We start from the raw sequence: 22,153 nt of genomic DNA, 5'->3' as shown, positions 1-22,153 counted from the left end.
CAGCTTCCTGTGTCTTTAGATATTTTTTTTTCAATAAAAAATACCTTGGAATTTTGAGTTGAAAACATGTTTTTCGGCAAATATTTTCGCTTGACAACAATGACGAAATATTGGGATATCATATGAATCGGAGTTCGTTTTTAAAAATATATCTGGTCAGAAAGCCACTGTTATTGGAAATAATGGACATAAATACCAGACAGCTGGCTACAAATGCCAGTAAGTAAAAGCGACTTTTTCAATTTTTTGCCTAATTTTAATCAACATTAAATGATCTAAAATATCATAAAAGTTAGAAAAATACACAAAAATAATACTTACCCGATTCAAATATGAACTTTATTTTATGTATTTATAAAACATTTAAGTGAACATATGTGAATAAAAATTATAAACTTATACCCATTCAACATGGTTTTTGTCAAAAATTCATCCAGCAGTCTAAAGGTTAATGTCTAATTTTTATCAGTCTTTAATTTCGTGTGGAATTTATTTTCACAAATTTTATTCAAACACTAAAATAAATTCCATGCCAAAATAAAGTATTTTACAGTAGTTACTGAGACAAATGCCATAAAAGCACAGCTGAACGCAAGCAATAATATAGCAGTAAACATATCACAACACAGAAACACATACTGTGATAGATGTCTTGCATAGAACCTCCACCGCAAAACTCCATGGCAATCCAAAGTTTTTCTCTCCTGAATTGAAAAAGTAAATTTGAAAACTCTATAAAATCTAAAATGTACCGTATAGTAGTTTAACGATAAAATGTTCAACTGTTTCGAAAATTAAACTATTTTCTTGTAACATTAAATAATAATATGGTGTTGATATGATATGATATAACTTAGCTAAGTTTGTCTGGTGCTCTCTGTTGTAGAAGTTGTAAAATAACAGGAAATGTTCATATTCTTCAACATAATGACAAATTAGATATGTTTTCAATGAAGCATATAAAAATTTGTAGCCATTTAGATCACTTATTCCTAATTTAGGTCTGTGATGCAGTATTTGTAGCTTTCTTTTACCCTCATATGCATGGACTACCAAATCTCATGTTTTTAGATTTTTCTTGAAACAACTTATAGATGTGGTATCAGGGTACTCGCCAAATGTGCCAGTTGCTAATTTTAAGAACAAATGGCAAATTTTATTTTAATTTTGGCAAAATAAATTCCTGTAATAAGTGGTATTTTGTTAGAAAATAACTAGGATTCTATATTTTTTGAAGATTAATGTATAATTTGGCAGTTTTCTGCTCACCCATAGCTAGCCCTGGGTATTTATAATGTTTAATAACAAAATGTTCCATAAATTGAAGCTAGGGTGGGAAATTATTCAGAATATAATTTGGAATGTTATCTATATAGTTGATGTTGTTCTGCATTTCACAAAGAATATCTATTTGTTTGGCCAATCCTCTGAGGTAGTTGTATTAATAAATATCTAGGGGAGAGACCATTGGACAATCAATACATCATATATAATCTGTGTTGCCTCTTCCTCTCAGTCAATATTACATAATAATAGCTTACTTGAACTATAAACAATGTGTACAATTCTTATTTTGTATAACAAGTGGATAAAAAAAAATCCTTACAGTTACACTGGTGGCACCTAAGTCTGCACACCTAAGCATTTGTGTTATATTTTTTAAGTTAAAATCTTTCTTTAAAAATATTTGTTTCACCGCCACAGTACAATGGAACAATAAACATGTTACTACTGAAAGTTATTTTAATTTTAATGTTTTTTAAACTCAAGTAATGAGTGCATTTTTAGTGGGACCCCCCCCTGTATTTACTGGCCTGCACGATGGCACATAAATCTGCACAGCAAACATTAAAACAATACTTCTGTCACTAATATTTACAGAAATAGCAAACAAATAATGAATCCGACTTGTTGTAAGTTCTAAACAACAAACACTTCCTGTTATAGTCTGTTTCAGAAAAAATTAGATTATGCAAATGAGATAAATATAAATGGTGTTCCATGATCCTTAGTTTGGACAACACAAAATGACAAGATATTAAAAGCCGATTTCAAAATTTTTGATCATTATTCAACAAAAGTTGTCTGTTATTAACTGTGTAAATGAACATAAATAGTGTTTGTTAGACATATAGGACAATCAATAATAATTTTGAAACAAGACTATAGCTAAAATGCTATAAGTGCAGGCTTAAAAATCTGTGTGCAGCCATTTTGCATTATGTCACTTGGAGGGAAATTCAAAGTATGCTTGGATGTTTACGTTAACAGATAAAATAAAACATTTATTTCATTCATCGATTCATAAATTACAATAAGGTATGTATTGAAGCTTCTATGTAAACATGTGTAAGTTGATATACAAGGTTGATCATTACAGCATCGACAGACATGTGTTGACAGGTGATACAAAAACATATTGATCGAGGCTGGCAAAAATATACTTTTAGTGCATTAATTAAGATTTTTTCAATCAAATTGTTATCTATCAGTTTTACAGATATGTTCACAATCAAGTTATGTTGTTTTAACCATTGTTTTATGAATTAAATTAACGTTGTTTGTTTGTTTACAAACATACACCAACACTTGTTTCAAGGCGTAATGTAATGTAATTGACGTGCGCAAACTTTTGTGCCGCACAGACTAAGGTGACATGAGTGTACATACACAGACTTGCACATATGACAACATACCTGAGATAACTTCCATAATAAGCCACAATGTTTGGATGTTTACAATCTTTCATCATCATAATTTCCTGTTGAATCACAGCAAAATCATCACCTACAAAATATTTAAAATGTTAAGAGTTCATTACATAAATATTCAATAAATACTTAATAAAACTTACAGATATATATTAAACAAATACAAATATCATAATGAACATTTCAAAATTTATTAAAGGGTTTACAGAGGGCGTTTACCTCATTAACTCCTTAAAATATGAACATTATGGTATATTAAATCTGCACTCAATATCCCAAACTGTAAACAAACATATTTTTTTCTTTGGCCGTAGAAATTGTTTATTAAATCAAACAAATAACACTGCACAATGAGACTATTACTATTATATGTGTACCTGGCTCAAGTTTAATCACTTTAATGGCTGCCAGCTCGCCTGAATTCAAGTCCCGTGCCTACAAAACAACAAAAATGAGAAACAGATTTTACAATAAAATGTATCTGGTTGTATTCAAAAGACAAAGAAAGATTACAGAAGGTTAACAAATTTTAATTCTAATTCAAAACTGAATGTTTTGCTTTTTCATTTAGATATGCAGCAATATCCACTTGAGCCCCTGAATGTTGGAATCATATTTTGCTTAAAATATAAATTTATACTACACCCACTTTACTATAAAGTTCATGAGCCTGAGCTGTAACTGTATCACCTGGGTGAGTAAAATATATTCTTTTTTTTTTTTAAATTATTAATAACACTATGGCTACAGTTAATAAATTAATGTGAAAGACTTCTGTAAGGAGAGCTTTTTAGTAGATATCACTCCATAAACATAATGACAGTGAACATTTTATTTACAAAATCTTAATTTGTGATATTTCTAGTCTATTTAAAATTTATTAGCAACTACTGTTTTAATGTTTTAAAATTGTGTTGTAATCTCTGAAACTTGTGTAGTGAATTGCAGTGCAATTTACCATAAAAAATGTTTCCTGAATGAGGTAAGGACAAATTCTTATCAAATATTTATGGGTAGGGGAAATAAAATGTATCATAACTTTACAACCAATCAACATTACGGTAGGGCAAGTTCATACAGGGATGAGTTACTTTTGGTTTAAAAATAGCATCGTTGCAGATGACATTTTATACTTTTTTCCCCCATCCCTCACTATGCTATTTTTTTTATGCTGGGGTATTCATTCACAAGGTAAAAACATTTTTAAAAGTTAGCATTATTACCTAGTATTATTTATTTTCCTGCTAGCTTTCTTCATGGAAAGCAAAACAAAATTTTAAATATAATTACATTGGATTGCCCTTAGATTATTGCATATGCTTTGTGTGTGTGTGGTAGGTGGGAGGGGGTTATGTGGAGGAGGGGGGGGGGGGGGGGTGGTCCTGAAAAATTGAGGTGATAACAATTGTCCGATTCAGTATTATGTTAATGTTGAATGGTCCTTTGTTGATCTTTGTGGCCATTCAGCAAAACAAAATGCAAAACTCATATTTTTAATACCCCCTCCCTCGGGTAGCATTTTGTAACAATCGGACCTCCTTCCACAATAAAGGGCGGGATGTAGCCCAGTAGTAAAGCATTCACTTGATGCGCGGTCGATCTAGGATCGATCCCTGTCAGTGGACCCGTTGGGCTATTTCTCGTTCCAGCCAGTGCTTCACAACTGGTGTAACAAAGTCTGTGGTATGTACTATCCTGTCTGTGGGATGGTGCATATAAAAGACCCCTTGGTGTTAATCGAAAAGAGTAGCCCATGAAGTGGCGACAGCGGGTTTCCTCTCTTAATATCTGTGTGGTCCGTAACCATGTCTGATGCCATATAACCGTAAATAAAATGTGTTGAGTGCATTAATTCAGTTTTTTTCAATAAAAGTGTTATCAACCAGTTTTATACATATATTCACAATCAAGATGTGTTGTTTTAACAATGATTTTGTGAATTAAATTAACGTTGTTTGTTTGTTTACAAACATACCCTGACACTTGTTTCAAGACGTAATGTAACGTCATTAACGTGCGCAGACTTTTGTGTCACACAGACTAAGGTGACATGAGTGTACATCTTGAAATCTTTATTAAAATAATAATATTACAACTTTGATCGGTTCAGTAAAACCGGAATTGCCCGTGAATGTTACACCGACAACTGTCACAACATGAGTCAGCTTGTATTTAATATCAACTTTTTTGTACCAAATAATGAGAGGCAAAATAATGAGTATGTCTTTCCACAAAGTTGACCAACCAACACACAATGATATATGGTAACCAAGCTTTTTTCTTTTTTTTGAAGGGCGTGGTGCTGCATGGCCGCCCTCCTTTAATTTTCACCCAGCGAGAACACTGAATTAATAAAAACGTCAAAGGTTCTGTCCATAACATGTTGCTGGGCTACCACATTTTAGATACCTGGTAGCCCATTAACTACCATTAAAATTTAAAATTTTCCCAAAACTGCAATGTAAAACAAATATTATTAGCTTAACTTATTGGTTCAGTGTTGTATATAATAGTACACTATTTATTATCAATATCTAGTGCCAAATTTGCCAAAACAAGTTTTTAAGCCGATCACACTTTTGGCACAATGTAAGAAACAGTCAGTCACTTGTTCAATAATTATTGTCTAGACCCTTGTTTGTGACATTATAGAGAAAATTTACTTTTTAACTGATGAAACAAGAAATGATGTTACAAATTTATACTTTAGATGTAGACCTGTTAATGGATCAGGGAGGCCCTAATCTAGCTGGTGAAATTAACGTTTTCTTTGCCGAAAGTTAGTTATTAGCAGTAGTGAGAAGGTGAAATCAATAGAAAATTTATTAGCAACTACTGTTTAATGTTTTAAAATTTTGCAACATTCGAAATAAGCACTTATCTGTTTGTTGTGAGAAGTAAAAATCTGCTCGGACAAACAAAATGCACCTCAGTGGTTGTCCAGTGGACAAGTAAAAAATTTCAATGCAGTTTCTTTTTGAGCAGTCAAAATCATCATCCTCAGGGCTAAAAATTTGCGCGAATCTCTGAATCCTATTCGCGCAAGGATAAAACATCCGAATCTATTTGGATTCGCGTGAAATATTTCCACAAATTTATGAAATTGAATCAGGGCTTCTAGAATTTTATAAAAATCCACTAGCCATGGGATCAGTGATTTTAGAAATGTGCTAGCCATGTTTGAAAATTCACTAGCCCTACTTTAAATAAATACAATTTTACTAAGAGTAATAATCAGATATGTCACCTAAAGAGGAAGATTGAGCTTAAAAATCCTTAGACTGGGTTGAAAAGAAGGGACAGGATATTCATATTTACAAAATAAGTAAATGCAGCATTTGACAAGGTTTTTTCCTCACTAGTCGTTGGGCTAGTTATGGTAATTATTTACTAGCCCAACACTGAATATCACTAGCCATGGGAATGGGGCTACCATTTAAGTCCTGTGAATAAGCAGTCAGTAAAATGTTACAGAATTAAAAAAAGTCTGGTATGGGGCCAACCATAATTTTCAAAAATTTCACAAGTGTACAAAGAGTACACTTTTGACACACACCCCGCAAGTGTACATCCCCAAATGTAAAATGTTGATCAACATTTTTCATTTTCAAAAAAAAGTGTACGCTGGCCCCTTAACCCCCACGTATGGTTTGTACACTCGTGAAAATGTTGAAAATTATGGATGGCCCCTTATCAAGCTTCAGTTTAAATTGGCTTCAAAAGCGTAGCATACATTTGAATCCGTGTATGTTCTAAACATAGAGGTTTATCGAGAATAGTCTGGCCTGGAGCCAAGCGGTGGTTGGTCCATTTCTATGAACCAAATTGCCAATGAAGAGAACCGAAAGGAACATGTTTGTTCAGTTCTTACATAATAATAATAGACAGTAGTGTGTTAAATTTAGTAATACATCAAACTTTTCTATTTTAGTTCGCTGATATTATGTTCCTAACCTTGAATTACATGCTCTTTTTAATCAATAAATATTTTTGTCCGTAGAGGAAATGTACTTAAGTAATATCCATACAAACATTGAACCAATGCGCAAAATACATCGGCAAAAGTATCCCATGCGCTGTTTACGAATAATCAATCTTCGAAAAGTAACCTGGGCTGCGTTCAGCCAGACCGAGCGGAAAAATGCCTGCTAGACTAGTTTATGCGCTTCACAGTAAACCAAATGGCCACGTTGGGAACCAATCAATTAGTTCGCGAACGTTAGCCAAACATTTGCTGGCTGAACTTGGGACTGGTAAGACACGTAAAAAAAAACCTGACTGTAAAGAAAAATGGAACCAACAACAACAAAAAAACTTTAGTAAAAAAACATTTTTGTTTGTTTGTTGTTTTTTTGCTTTAAACTTGGATGCACTGTTACTGACAAATTGGTTATTCTTTCCAGTAAAAAGTAAGGGTTGTTTTACATACACTAATCCATATATACAGTTAGTAGCATATGACACATAATTCTATACACTAACACTGTTGATAAAGTTCTCTGAAAATGTTTAGAATAGGAGGATTTCCGTGGACTGCTTTAATGGGAATCCACATGGATTCTCGTGAAAAAGGCCAAATTTTTCGCCCTGATCCTTGTACTTGAATAAAACAAACCATATATTTAGATAAGTGAAAATGTTGGCGGACAAGTAGATTTGTAGATATATTTCTCCGGTGGACTAGTAAAAAATTATGCTTATTTCTATCACTGTTGTGTAGCAATCTCTAAAACTTGTGTAGCGATTCAGAATGCGATGTTTTCTGACGTCAAGACCACGACTTGTTTAGTGTCATAGCTTAAGTTATAATGTGGCACCTTGTCGGTCCATGTTTTTACTTTGGTGCCAGACTGTATATCGACATATGTCGTGCCATTTGCTGTGACCAGTCAAGTGTCGGCTACATTCATTTTAGTAATACTAAAAAATACTAATTATTACTTTCATTTTAACATAACACATTATCAACTACTTTAAATTGTTATTAATTCAACATACAATTGTTTTGTTTAAATTTTATTACCATAAGAAGTAGTATTTCATATTAAAATATAACAATTATAACAGAGTGTATAATTTGGAACATGGCGAAACTTTACGAAATGTACCGATAAATATCCATGCGTTTTATCAATCTTCTCCTCTTTCTTCTTGGAAAGGAGAAGTCACTTCTCCTTTTTCAATTCTAGATTAGGGCCTGGGATCAGGGAATGTTATTTCTTCAACAGTGCATAAATGTGAAATCACTGGTTCGTGTGACCTTGCAATTGTTAGAAAAAATGTGAGGTGTGCGACTATTGATTAGGGTATTTAATAATTTTATTTTTAGAAGAAAAAAAAGTATTTCATACAGGTATTTTCAATCAAAAATATTTTTCTAAAATAATTAACAAAGTAAAAAATCATTAAGGACAAAAAATTTCTTTGAATAAAATAGTAGTATAAGTATGCGTCATGCATCAAAACTAATTGTCAAATAACCCAGATCAAATGAACTGTCAGGATTACAACCTTATAAACATCTCCGTATGTTCCACTTCCCACTCTTTGGATGAGTTCGAAATCGTCCTGTGGATTTCTTCGAAGAATATCTAATGACATTATTCTGATAAACAACTGGAAGAGTACCAATAGTGGTAAGTTACACAATTAATCAACGATCTCTTGTCATTGTGAATAGATTTTCTGTTTTCAATGGGGGTTGATCATCAGCTTCCGAACATGCGCAACTTATGTGCGGAAGTTCTCAAGAGTTATTTCCCTTTTAAAGAAAAAATCAACTTGCCAGATCAGAGCTACTCAGCTAGTGTATGGGGCACTTTAAGGCAATACTTTTCTTAACCACACTTATTACGTCCCTCCGGACCAGCTAGTAATCTTGTCATTAACATATTTACTATTTTTATCTACTAGGTCTGTAATGAAATACACGGTACGGTTATAGAATATGTCCGCCACCTAAATACAACCATTTACTAAATAACGAATATGTAATTTTCGATAATTTTAACTACTCTGACGATTAGGCCTACTAAAATAAAGCCAATAACTTGAGTTAATTTCCATTTTATTTTAGGAACTTTGCGTTATTTTGTGTTTTATTTCAGGAACGGTTAGGGTTTAGTTTATTTTAGGAACATAGGGTCGAGTGATTTTCTGTTTTACTTTATTTTAATTTAGGAACTTTGTCGGTTGATTGTTACAGAGGAGTGTTGATAGCCTACAGGGCTACAGAGTGATTATGGTTAGCAAGGGGGGCTGGGTAGGGGGGCTGGGTGGGGGGGGGGGGCTGGCCCCCCCCAATAAGTCTTAATGTCCATAGGCCTATATTTTTTAATTATTATTTTTTTTTACTAAATAAATTATTTTATTTTCTTTCTTTTTCCTCCGCAAAAAACCATGCCCCACTTTTTTTAAGAATCCCCACCAAAAAATCCCTCTTTTTACAGAAGGATTAGTGGCGGACAGATTCTATAACCGCTCCGACCATTATATTACTGGTTGTGGTATGTGCTGTCCTGCCTTTGGTAAAATGTATATACAGAAGATCCCTTGCTAATAGAATAAAATGTGTCATTAATCAAAACAAACATTTATTTTCTTTAATAATTATAAATAATATAAACTTTTATTTGTACTTCAGAATTAACAATGGAGTGCAAGTACTTTGTTGGTCAAGTTGCTAACCTGCTTTCTGGTTGTCAGTCAACCTCCACAGCTGCTCCAGATTCAAATAAACAGCTGACCAAGTTGTTTTCAGTTGACTGTTCAGAAGCAGCCTTGAAGGTGAGTGTTCTACTGGTTTAATAGCCAAATTTGTAAATTTTAAAAACAATTGGCAAATTTTATTTTAATTTGCATGCAAATTTTATGTAATTATTGAAATTTTTTTAGAAAATAACTGGGTTTTTGCAGGTTTTGATGCTTTAAATAGATGATTTGACAGAATATGGTTACATTGAATGCAAACCTCTGAGAAAAACAAATTCAGGCAACCCTTATTTTGTTTCTGCATATATATATCCAATTATAACAATGTACTAATGCTACAAACTAGTAATCTGAAAATCCAGAAAATCCATTGGGGTGTAGGGGGCAATGAAATGAAAGGCCACAAATGATCCCAAAGGGATCCCTCGGATTATCCAACAAAAAAATTTAAAACATAAAATAAATATATAACTGTCACCAAATTGGGGGGGTGGGTGGGGGGCGATACTGTACAGTTTAGAGTAAAGTTTCTATCATCAAAAATGCAGGCCATCAAGTATCCTACTTTTTCCTATTTATTCCTCTTTTTTTTTTTTTTAGCCCTCTTTTTGATGAAACAGAATTTACATTTGGAAACGGAATTACGATTTTCCGCGAAGTTAAAAAAATTAATACTATTTTACTATTGTCACACGCTGTAAAACTGACGATTGACCCGTGTGCAGTACTATTGGCAAACGCTAGACTGGGTTATGCGCTTCACGGTAAACCAAATGGTCACATTAGGAACCAATCAAATACTTTACGAACGTTAGCGAAACGTTTGCTGGCTGAACTTGGGGCTGGTTTACTGCTTAGTCTGTTGGTGGCCTGATTTTTTTTTTTCTAAAAAAAAAAAAACCTGCTAAATTGTGTGGGTGGGTGGGTGTTTGTGCAAATACCTTACATTTTCCACATTTCTCATCACGTCATTCCCAGTCTGGAGCTCCACGCGATAAGACGTGTTTGTTTCGCTTATGCACACTGCACGTGCTTTCGTGTGCTCGACTTGGGGGTCCTTCATTTCGTTGTTTTTGTCAGCGAAATGAAGTTTTCTACTGGGATGTATGCGGCCATTGGAACTGATTGAACGCTGGAACGCTTCTCGTTTCGACAGCCTGCACCACCAGGTTGGATTCTTTTTTAGGGAGATTCCTTGCCTCCACGTCATTTCTCCGTCTGACTGTCGACTTGTTTTTTTCATGCCTCGTATGACGGCCATTCTGCAGAACGCCACGGTTGTTTGCATTTAGTCTCTACATGTCCGAGCCTGTCCTAGAAGCACTGGAAGATTGACCGCCCCACTCTAAGAAGAAATAGGAAGCGGAGTCTGCCCCTACTACTCTTTTTCTAGACTTTACCTTGCTTTATAGTGATACCATCTCGTATCCTCCGGAGTCGGGCCCTTCTGCACCACTATACCAACCCATGACGACTGGACTATACCCTAGTCTGATACTCTCTCTCTTGTTCAGACGGATCCGGCTTCTCAAGATCTGTATTTCAGCACAGCACTACACCTTCAACGTCTATCGACTGTCAATCTAGGGGTTTTCTTGACGGGATGCAACCCATCTCGTCCCTTTAAGCTGTGCACCCAAACGGCCTTAACGAGGCCACTCCCATGGACATATCGATCAGACTTTAAACTTTTAGATCTACGTTCAAAATTTTATGTCGAAATTACTTATTATTTTTTTTTATTATTAAATATTCCGATCCTCTCTTCTTTCTCTTATTTAATTTTGGACTGTCCTTCTGAAATGCTCCAAATTATATAAATATTCGGCCGAGGAGTCAATTCTTTTTTATTTTTGGCTTGTAACCTTTTTATTATTATTTTTATTTAATGTATTAACTTTTTTACTAATTGCTATTTTCAAAATTCTGCCCATTTTCACTCCCCCCCCCCCCCCCCCCCCCTCCTCCATTCCGAGTCAGGCCACCGATCTTATCGGAGGTTGGACTCAGGATGGGCGTGTTCGAAATCCTAGTGGTATATGGGCACATTAAACTAGTTATCATCATCTCATCACGTCTAAATTGTACGAAGTCAGGCTGAAGCTGTTAGGGTTACCTCTGATATACTGGTGCATGGTGTCTAAGGAAGTAGGACTTCAGTGCTCATTTGCAGGTTGTGCTTTGCTTACTGTAACAAGTATTCTATTAAATGTGCACACCTGCAGTATCATAATGATGTGACATATTGCTACCAATTCAGTTAGCACACAGCTACTAAATCCAGCTATATTATCCAGTTGATCTACCAAGAGAAAACTAATTTTAAAAATAGTGTCCATACCCACATTCAATCACATATACACACACACACACAGTGTCATTGCTGCTGTTTTTGATGTCACTGGGTCAGCAATGCCTTGTTGTTGGGTTTTTTCAGTCAACACCCCTGTCATTTCAGAGTTAAAAGTTGACCGTGTATTATTCAATAGCATAAAAGAAATACTGCATTGTGTTGCTTTTTAAAAGTCTTACACCAAAGAACCAAATTTAACTCTACTGCATTGTCTGAATAAAAAGTGGTTGATCGGGATGGCTATAAGGGGTGTTGGGAGGCCATCTTAAAACAAAATAAGTGCCTATTTTATTCCTATGATATACACATTGTTTTATTTTCCTGTATTATTATCTTTTCAATGGTTTTCTACTTGAATATTTAGTTTTTTGAGATGGCTCACTCACTTGACCCCTGCAATATTCTCTATTTTGGGACATTTACTTTTATACAAAATTCCCATTTTGTGGGCAAAATTCTTATTTTAACCCTATTTTCAGGCAACAAAAATTCCTATTTTCCAATTTTTTTGACTCACTTAATGGCCTGAAAATGTGTAAATGTGTTGAAAATATAACCAAGTAACCACTGTTTAGCAGTTAAGACAATACTGTCTGAAAATATGTAGACAAATTCAGTTGGTTTTAGCCAGACAAAATATTTTAAAATTAATGCTAACTTTAATATTCTAATTCTTAAATTAGCTGTCTGTCAAATTTATTATGAAATATGTTTACCAATTTCTACTTCATTTTGTATTTGGTAATGGGGCAAGTACCATCTTAAAGCATGAATTGGTAAATTTACTCAACAATAATTTCCCTATTACAACTTTCCATGGATGCTTAGAAATGTTATTATGGGAGTATAGAGAAAGGATCCCAATCTTGACACCCCACCAATCATTTTTTTAAAAATATGAATTAAAAAGTAAAATTGTGTATGCTTCATCCCTTTCTCCACTGTGTTAATTGTTAGAAAATACTTTAGACAATTCATGTGTTGTTGTATTTGAAATTAATGATATATTTTTTTTTTTTTTAAACCAGAAAAAAGCAAAAAAAGAGAAGAAAGATAGTACTGTAAAAGCTGCCAATCAAAAACCATCACAGACTGGTGAAAAAAGCAAAGCAGGATTTTGTCCTCCAAAAGGGATTGTTCATGAATCACTTCTAAAGAAGACTCCATCAGACTCTATGTATGACATTTTCTTATATACTTGAGGCCCATGTGTAGGAGATAACATTTCGGGAATTGAAACCCTAGTTCAACACAGATTAAAAAGTGATATGTAAATTGTATTAAGTCCCTTGAGAGCAAATGTTTTGTTATACATCACTGATGTTCACTGCAGTTATATGGTGTTGGATATATAATTAAAGACCACACCGATAATAAGAAAGGGAAACCTGCTGCCGCAACGGACTACTCTTTCCAATTAGCAGTAAGGGACAGGATAGTATGGCAATTGTTACACCATATAGAGTTATAACATACCAGAAATCTGAATACAAATATCGCTGTTTAGTACAGACTCTCAACATTCACTTGTCCTGTACCACAAGTGCCTCCTCTCCATTTTCACTTGTCCCATCCAAAATGCACTTGTCCAACCCTAATGTTTCTGTTGAAAGAGTCGAGCAATATTTAAATTGGTTATCAGTTGAATTGTCCTACATAACACCCAAAACACTTGTGCCGTGCAAGATGGCGAGTCTTGTAGAGCCTTGTGGTAGGGTTCCAGCTTGAGGTCCAGATGGTCATGGGATTCATCCCCAATAGTAGACATATTCCAATCCATGCTTCTTGTACATCAAAGCTGTTTTATGTTCTATCCTATCTGGGGAAAGTGTATGTAAAATAGCCCATGCTGCTGATTACTAATTTAATTTACATGTGTATGTTGTAGCAGTGGGCAGAACAAATGTCACAAATACATGTTTAAAACCAGGGGCCTAATTCACAAAGGTCTCTTAGGCTCTGCTAGACAACAAAGCATCCTCTTTGCAAGTCTTTTAGCATTGCACTGCGAGATCGCAAAGTTGCGAAAGTTTAGTGAATTAGTCCCCTGACAGCTATTTGTTAAACAAGGAGTTGATGTATGCTTTTACAATAATTCCCTTCATATGTATATTGTGAACTGTTATATTATCATTGTATATTTCTTCATTCAGTTTTGGATGGAAATTTGCATATTTGTTATGAATGTTCATCAGATGAGTCTTTCAGGTGCTTACGTTATCCAAGGGCAAGGTCATGGTCATTTACTAATGTGCACTAACATAAATACCTTTTACTGTAAAAATGTATACCATTTATTTATTTTAAAAAAAATTTGTTTTGTAAAAAAAATAATTCTGGAGCAGTAACGTAATAATGTGATGTGGCGTAATGTGATGTGAAACATCACATAAAGTGACATGACATGATGATATGACTTATTTATTTATTTAAAAAGATATATTTTTATCTGGAGCATTTGATACAAAATATGCATTTCTATTTTGCTCTATGTCTAGTCCATACAAGTCTAAAAAAAGAAAAACAGAAAATGATTCTGAATCTGAAGAAGACACAAGTCATTTGAGTGTAAAGAAAAAAATAAAACGGAAACGAGACCCTGCTGCCGACAGTCGAACCGTGTTTGTTGGAAATGTAGCTATCACAGTAACAAAAAAGGTACATATTAATCATTAGAATACTTCAAGATAAACACTTAAACTGAATTTTCAAGGAACAGAAATGTTTTCTAAAATTTCTTGTACTCATGTTCTTCAAACATATTGTTAAGCTATAGTGGAATGCTCCTTTTAGAAATACTAGTAACTGGGATATTTTAAAACTTAATTATCTTGTGATTAAATATTGGAATTGGAAAATGCTCATTTGAGACAGTCTAGTTGTGGTTAAAGATTCAGCAGTTTTCTACATATTTTTTCCACAATGCCTCAAAATTTTCGGCTGAAATTTGTGTTTAACTTTATCAAGTACAGATGGGAGGGATTTAGCTCAGTCGGTTGAGTGCTCACTTGAGGTGCTTGCATTGCAGGATCAAACCACCTCTGTGTATCCATTAAACTGATTGTTTTTTTTGTAGTGCACCACAACAAGCTTTCCTGTCTGTGGGAAAGTGCATATAAAAGATCCCTTTCTGCATTAAGAAAAATGTTGCAGGTTTCCTCTGAATTAACAAATATTTGACATCCAATAGCCGATGATTAATTAATCAATGTGCTCTAGTTGTGTCGTTAAACAAAACAAACTTTAACTTTAAGTACAGTTAAAGATAGTTTGACTTCCATGGTTATTTTAATATTTTCATATACTTACCATTTGTCACACCACCCAATTGCCAATGTGTATTTTTGTGCTTGGGTGTCATTAAACATTCAGTCATTCATTCATTCCATGGTTATTTACCCATTTGTTACAGAGTTATGGCCCTTGAACGTAGAAGACACAATCATTTGTTGAGACATCTATTGCTTTTGCAGTACTCTCAGAATACTTGTTAAATCTGTCAGTTCCCAAAGATTAATGCAAAAATAAAGAAATTTTAATAAAATTTAAAATAAACCCCAAAACATTAGCTGGAATTGAATTTTTCAGTTTTGTATTGCCTATATTGGATAAACATCAGCTGTTAAATGTTAGGGATGGATTGTAGCTTAGTGGTAATGTGATTGAATGGGATGACAATACGTTTCAATAGCTGTTTAAAATGTGCTTAGTTTTAAAACAAAAATTCCTTTCATTTCCTGAATATCATCCATGTTGTATTTAATCAACTTGGATTCTGTATTTCAGGACCTGAAAAAGATGTTTTCAAAGTATGGTGGAATTGAAAATATTAGATTTCGCTGCCCTGTGAGTATGATGTCCTTATGTTTTTTCCACATACAAATGTATGTTTTCTTGGATAATTTCATGGATTTATACAATTGGAGATACTATAATTTTATGCAATAATTCCCTATTCTTGATTTGTAGTCCATTCCTTCAGTCAAGAAGGATATATACAAACCAGGCTAAAGATGTTTTATATCATGCCAATTTTTGTCATTTGCATAAAATCTGTTAACTTTATACTTTGTAATCTTACAGCAATGAAATTTTTATTCAAGAGATTTATGATTATTATGATTATGTCAAATTAATTATTCATGGATGGTATATTTTGGCATCAGAGTTGTGATCTATTTCGGTTTAGCTGCTTAAATACACATCATTTCAACTACATTTGTTACGTGATATCTTGTTTGTTTGCAGCCTACATCAGACCCCAAGAAACCTAAAAAGCTTGTTGTTATCAAGTAAGTATTAATGGTTCTTTTTTTTTAGTTTTATTCGAATAGATAACAAATAAAGAAGGGTACTATATATTACCCAAAACAAACATTCTGTATTCTGTGCAACTCATTAATAAAATGGATATTATTCACCCAACTGTAAAATATTAATGTAATAGTAGTAGGCTGTGAAATACACTTGCTTATTAAATTTAATTTGGAAATGTTTTGCTTCCAGGCATGATTTTCACCCAGACAGACACAACATGATTGCCTTTGTGTGCTTCAAGGAAGAGTCTTCTGCTAAAGATGCCCTTGCAGTGTAAGCTCTGTAAACCATTACTGCTAAACTATGTAACACTGGGTTTAGCAAATAAAAACCCTGCTTTTTACCTGAATAATGCAAGTTGAAAACACAAGAAAAGCCTTTTAAATACTGTGTACATGATTCACAAGACCGGGCTCACCCTGGAAAGGATTTTGTTTTATTCAATTTTCTGATGTGTAGAGTATTTCGTTAAAAATTATTTAAAATGTGGCCAATTTAAAGAAAAATTATGCATTCTAATACTAAATACTGTATCCACTTATTATAAAAATTAGCAATTAGCTAATTTGGCCATTGGCAGGAAGAGCCCTGAAGATACAACATTATTTTGGTTTGAATGTTTCTTTCACTGTATGGTTACCATATAATACTAGGTAATAGCTGTAAAGTACAACATTTGATAGAAACACCATGCAGTAACTAATAGTCAAATTATTTTCTCACAAATTATATTTAACATTTGTCAAATTAAAAATTTAAGATTAAAGCAACTGTAAACACAATCAGTTGGCTTTTCTGTTTACCTTTATTATAATTACCAAAAGAACAACTGTTCTGCTTAATCTAATTATTTTTAAAATACAAACGGTTGAGTATCTCTTTATTTTCTAAATTTATTTTGTTTTAGAAATGGTCATCTGTTAGAAGGACTACACTTGAGAGTTGATTTAGCATCAAAAAGCACAGAGGTATTACATAATTATACCACTTTATTTTTAGAGGTGGTCACATACATGTTAATTTATTATTTTATGTAGTATATATAACATTAATATATAAATGTCAGCAAGAAATGACTGTTGTCCCATAATTTGATGGTTCTATATTACTACAGGTCATTTTGGAGATTATTTAAAACATAAGATGAAAAGATTTTGTGTTATTCAAAATAGGAATTGGCATTGCTATATTTATAAATATACAGTCTAAAGATATAGACTGAACATTTTTGGATACATATTATATTTTAAAACGGTGCCATCTATCTATATGTACTCAGTGGCGTAACCCAGTGGACTGTTAGCACTCCCCAAGTCCCATCCACCAGTCCAGAATTTTGTGCCCGGGGCAACTGCCCCGGTGGCCCCACCCATGCTATGCCACTGTGTACTACATACGGATAAGTTTTATCATAATTATACATTTATTTGTTTACAGCATGACAGCAACAAATCTGTATTTGTGGGAAATTTACCATTCTGTAAGTAGAATTTATTTTGATTTTGAATGGTTTTCTTACATTCATATTTAATAAACAAATTGCAGTTTATATAATTTTGGTATTTTAAGATCTCCAGTTTATAGATATTAGCCTGCATTAACGGTTCAGATTTGGTTGTTTCCATTTTGGTTGGTGCAACATATATATACTGAAAACACAAGTATTATTTTAATTTCTGGTCGAGTTGAACTTAAAAACAATACTGTGACCCATTTGCAATATGATATACAGCCAGATACCTGGTACATCACACCCAAATTTTCACAAACAATCAAAAGAAAAGAAGATAATAAGATATAAAGATCAGAGGTTGACAAAATATAATCCTGTTTGTTTTGGTGTTACATACAGCTCTGGAAGAAGAAGACTTGCGTAGTCATTTCAGACGGTGTGGAAAGATTGAGAACGTGAGAGTTGTCCGAGACAACAAGACGGGCATTGGCAAGGGCTTTGGTTATGTTCAGTTCAAGGTTAGATATTTACATCATACCTTTGTAGTTATTCAAAATATTATTATTATTTTATTTTTTTTATCCCACTGCCCCCTTTCCTTACTCTCCTTTGAATTCCGTTTCATTTCTTCCCGATCAGGCAACTCCTATCTTTCAACTTCTTTCGCTGTCTACCTCCACATCCCAGTCCTTGTCTCTCCAACCGCAACAGGTGCTTGTCTCTTGTGGCTATCCGTACCACACACCTGCCATTCCCCATCAGCTTTTAGCTGTGGGCTTAGTCTGACCACGTCGGTTAGTGTTCAGTGGTTACTTCTGGCATTGTTAAGAGGCACTTGGAACCCCTACTACCAGCGGCTGTTTTTATTATTATTAGGCGAATTATTTATTACAAAAATTTGGATGTTTTATGATTTATTTAGAACTTGTTTATTTCTGCAAGACAAACACAAAATGACATAATTTGTATCATATATGTATATAAAAATATACATGTATGTGGCAAAATGTTACTAAACCTAAAAAAAAAAAAAAATGAAGTTGCAAAGTGGTGAACAAGGTTCTAAAGCTGCCAATCTCATATAACCATATAAAGTAATGAATAAGTCACTAGAGGTAGTACTAAACCAAATAACATCTGGCTAGGTCAAAGTTTGAGGTGCACCTAACTTTTGATAGAGCAGTTAATATCACAAGTCCTGCCATTGGTGATAAATGTGACTGTGATTGTGGTAAAAAAAAAAAAAAATTCATCTGGTCAAAACATGTATGCATTTTTATTTCATTTCATCTAGTACCACTGTGTCAAGTAGCCTTGTCCTTGAAACGTATGATGTACCTGTAAAAAAAAAAATACTCAAATTGTTGTAAAAATATCCAGTTATATCTAAAATGAGCCATGAAAGGTACCATATTCGTCTGTTAATATTTTGGGGTTATAGTACTGATATTTATGGGTCATAGTTTGTTTGATATATTGCATATACATTGGTTGCAAAATGAAGTACTAGAAGGCATTGGAACTGTGAGAGTAGGAGTTGGGGGGGGGGGGGGATCGAGAGCTACAGACACTCAGTAATGGGGGCACGGGGGGGTTCTATGGGCCGGAGTCGGTTACCCCAGAAGTTTGCACTGTAGTCCACTAGTAATGCATATAGTTGGTGAAATTGTTGGCCCAAGATTGGAACAAGTATGACTCACATTTCTATCCTTGAATGTGATTGGTCAGTGCAGGAATAAGTGATATCCAACTGTTACAAGATATCCAACTGTTACAAGTGTTCCATGTACATGGGGTTCTAGATTTATTTATTTTTTAAATTCACTTGCCATGGGACCAGTGGATTTGAAAATTTACTGGTCATGGTGAAAAATTCACTTGCCCAATTTTAACTGTTTATAAAACACAAAACTCCATTAAATTTAAATAATTAACTTTTTAATATACTTTTTGCATACTAAGATCATGTTAAATCAATTTGTCAGTTTACACAACATGCTCATTGGGCATATTTTATGGTATGTTTAGAAAAACATGCAGACACTTTTCATCAGTTTAGAATAAAGTTACTTATTAATATTTAAAAATAATTGTTTCCACTAATACCACCTAAGTTATAAAAACTATCCATGTTAGCTATTAGAACAATTAAACTTATTAAAAACAAATTAATATTTTGTCACTTATAAATGTGTATATATTTATTTACTTATAAATGGGAATTCCTCCCCACCCCAAAAAAAAAAAAAAAAAAAAACACCTCAAAAAGAAACAAGAACCTTTATTAGCATAAACTGTACATGTATTATAGGTTAAGACATACAATTCCACCCCATACACCACAAACAAAATTAGTAATTTTTCAATGTAGATACTTTGTTAAGTTTATATATTCCATGATATTGTGTATTTAATTATATTATTATTATTATTTTTTTCAATTTATTTGATATTTTATAAATTAAATTAATAATTTCTACTTTTAAAGTTTTGCAAACGTAAATGGTGGCTTGCAACCTTTAAACTAATAAAATACTGGTTACCGTTTGGCACTCTATTAATATTAGTATCAAAGGAACAAATATTTGGTTTCAGTGCAAGGAAAACAACAAAATGGCAGCAATACGATGAACTTTAGTTTTTTTCAATGTTTACATTTTATAACTTGAATAAAGTTACATCGGTAGGTATATTGATGTCGTGGATGAGTCAAAGATTACTGGTGATCAACCATTTGTCAGTGAAATATTGCATGTGACGGCAAATCGAAAAAAGTGACTTTTAGATGTTTCTTTTGTTTTCGTATGATAGTATGTGTTCAAGAAAATATAAACTGGAGTCTGAGCAACTGTGGTGAAAATAGACGTCGGAAATGAGGGTAGTAAACGTCACATGTGACGCGCGACACCGTTAAGGCTTGTTTTGCAACCGCTGATATAGTGTTTTTAAACACAAACGTTAACATGGTTGTCTATGGGAGTTTATTTGGTATAGTACAACCTAGAATAATGAAAGTTGTTGGTGATAATATATTTAGCTGTCATTTGTTGCCTTATCACTAGACATGTTTATTTGATTTTTTTAGGAACAGAGCACTGTATCAATTGCATTGATGTTGAAATCTTCAGAGTTGGCAGGAAGGGAAATTCGTGTGATGAGGTGTGCCAGTTCAGCAGATGCAACAAAAATATCCTTTTCAATTAGAAAAATATGCTGCAAAGTTTTGTAGAAATAACTATTGTTTTCAAACCAAAATATGCTGCAAAGTTTTGTAGAAATAACTATTGTTTTCAAACCAAAATATGCTGCAAAGTTTTGTAGAAATAACTATTGTTTTAAAACCAAAATGGTGGAAAATAATCAATTGTTGGATGTAATCACATAATTAGGCTAAATTTTTTATTTGTCGTCACAACAAATCATGCTTTCTACTCGATAGTTTTGCGTTTATATCAAGTTTTAATTAGTGTTGGGAATTGGCTGGAATTTCATCATTGATTATCAGTTATAATCAATTTACACCTGTCGATCAACTTTTGATTATACAATCAGTTCCAAATATATGAACTTAAGAAGGATTTCTATTATTAGAACCATGCACCCGTCTTGTCCACTGAGATAAACCATATAAATAGCTAATTTTACCTTTAATATTAGTATTAGTTTTCCGTATTTACACATGAAGTTCCAACCCCAGCATATTTTCATTAATTCCATCATCTAAACTGTAGGAATAATTACATTTAACTTTTTCCGTGACAATCGATTACAAATGTTTTATAATCAATCATTATATCAGGAGAGTCCAACAAATCAATTTTTAAAAATTATAATCAATGGTCATCACTAGTTCTATTTATTATGATAATCATTATATTTTATATCATCAGCTTAGTTATGATTTCTTAACCTTTTTTTACAGTAGTAAGAAAAACCCTGCCAAAAGAAGAATTTTTGAGAGAAGTATTCATGAGAAATTGAGACCAAAAAAGAAGAAAAAGAAAAACTCAGAAAGTATACCTCCACAATTCAAAAAAAATAAGGTGCTTAAAGAACAATTTAAAGGGAAGAAGAAAAATAACAAAAAAGGATTGTCTACTACATCAAAGTTTACACACAAAAGAGACTCAAGGAAACAAATGGGAAAAAGTAACAAAAAATTCAAGAGAAATAAATAAATTGCATTCGTCTAATGTGTTTTGCTTAATTAGGCCATTGCTATTCAAAACGGAGGTGTGTAGCTGAATGGGTGAAATAATGGTATTTGATGTTACCTCCAAAGATCAAATGGATAAACCAACACCTGTACTGAGATTCCAATCAGAAACCCTACATGTACAGTGAAACCTCTCAAGACCGGACCCCCTGTAAACCGGAATTCCCTCAAAACCGGACGTTTTACAGAGTCCCTTTCTAAAAACCAGGACAGACCGTAACCTCTCTAAACTGGATCCCTCTTAAAACCGGACATTTGTCTTGGTCCCAAAGGTGTCCAGTTTAGAGGGGTTTCACTATATGTAAAGGTCCAATATTCTACCAACTGAGACAACAGGAAACTCCCACTAACTACTGCCAGTAGGAGCATTTCAAATCAACATAAATAAAATC

At 33.4% G+C, this 22,153-nt stretch overlaps 2 protein-coding genes across 8 annotated transcripts in view; one reads left to right on the top strand and one right to left on the bottom strand.

Annotated features, from left to right (window-relative positions):
• The window catches only part of LOC121371286 (mitogen-activated protein kinase kinase kinase kinase 5-like), a 66,072-nt gene extending 57,663 nt beyond the window's left edge, over positions 1-8,409 (bottom strand). For all 6 annotated transcript variants that reach the window (XM_041497064.1, XM_041497065.1, XM_041497066.1 and 3 more), the window contains exons 1-4: positions 8,223-8,409; positions 3,089-3,146; positions 2,697-2,787; positions 640-704 (exon numbers count right to left, since the gene is read on the bottom strand). In XM_041497064.1, coding sequence (XP_041352998.1) covers positions 640-704; positions 2,697-2,787; positions 3,089-3,146; positions 8,223-8,312 — 304 coding nt within the window. In that variant the 5' untranslated portion in view covers positions 8,313-8,409. The remainder of the gene's footprint in view (positions 1-639; positions 705-2,696; positions 2,788-3,088; positions 3,147-8,222) is intronic.
• Positions 8,410-8,464: 55 nt separating this feature from the next.
• LOC121371284 (RNA-binding protein 34-like) lies at positions 8,465-21,734 on the top strand. Of its 2 annotated transcripts, none has more exons than XM_041497062.1 (12): positions 8,465-8,536; positions 9,355-9,497; positions 12,804-12,952; positions 14,274-14,433; positions 15,562-15,621; positions 16,024-16,067; positions 16,282-16,365; positions 17,000-17,060; positions 17,530-17,572; positions 17,945-18,063; positions 20,631-20,732; positions 21,466-21,734. In XM_041497062.1, exons 2-12 carry the CDS (start codon positions 9,363-9,365, stop codon positions 21,721-21,723), a joined length of 1,215 nt encoding a protein of 404 aa, XP_041352996.1. In that variant the 5' UTR covers positions 8,465-8,536; positions 9,355-9,362; the 3' UTR covers positions 21,724-21,734. The 2 variants fall into 2 exon arrangements, with proteins under 2 accessions (XP_041352996.1, XP_041352997.1); XM_041497063.1 differs by having other exon boundaries at positions 8,491-8,519.
• Positions 21,735-22,153: the final 419 nt, after the last annotated feature.

This window comes from Gigantopelta aegis, chromosome 4 (genome assembly GCF_016097555.1).
Source record: "Gigantopelta aegis isolate Gae_Host chromosome 4, Gae_host_genome, whole genome shotgun sequence".
Taxonomy (NCBI): Eukaryota; Metazoa; Mollusca; class Gastropoda; order Neomphalida; family Peltospiridae; genus Gigantopelta; species Gigantopelta aegis.
The sequence above is the reverse complement of the archived record's forward strand: the minus strand, read 5'-3'. Positions and strand labels throughout refer to the sequence as shown.

Coding starts and splice junctions, on each gene's coding strand:
- LOC121371284 (XM_041497062.1), top strand. CDS start 9,363: ATGGAGTGCAAGTACTTTGTTGGTCAAGTTGCTAACCTGCTTTCTGGT. Junction 14,434..15,561: donor CTATCACAGTAACAAAAAAG/GTACATATTAAT, acceptor TCTGTATTTCAG/GACCTGAAAAAGATGTTTTC. Junction 16,366..16,999: donor GCTAAAGATGCCCTTGCAGT/GTAAGCTCTGTA, acceptor ATTTTGTTTTAG/AAATGGTCATCTGTTAGAAG.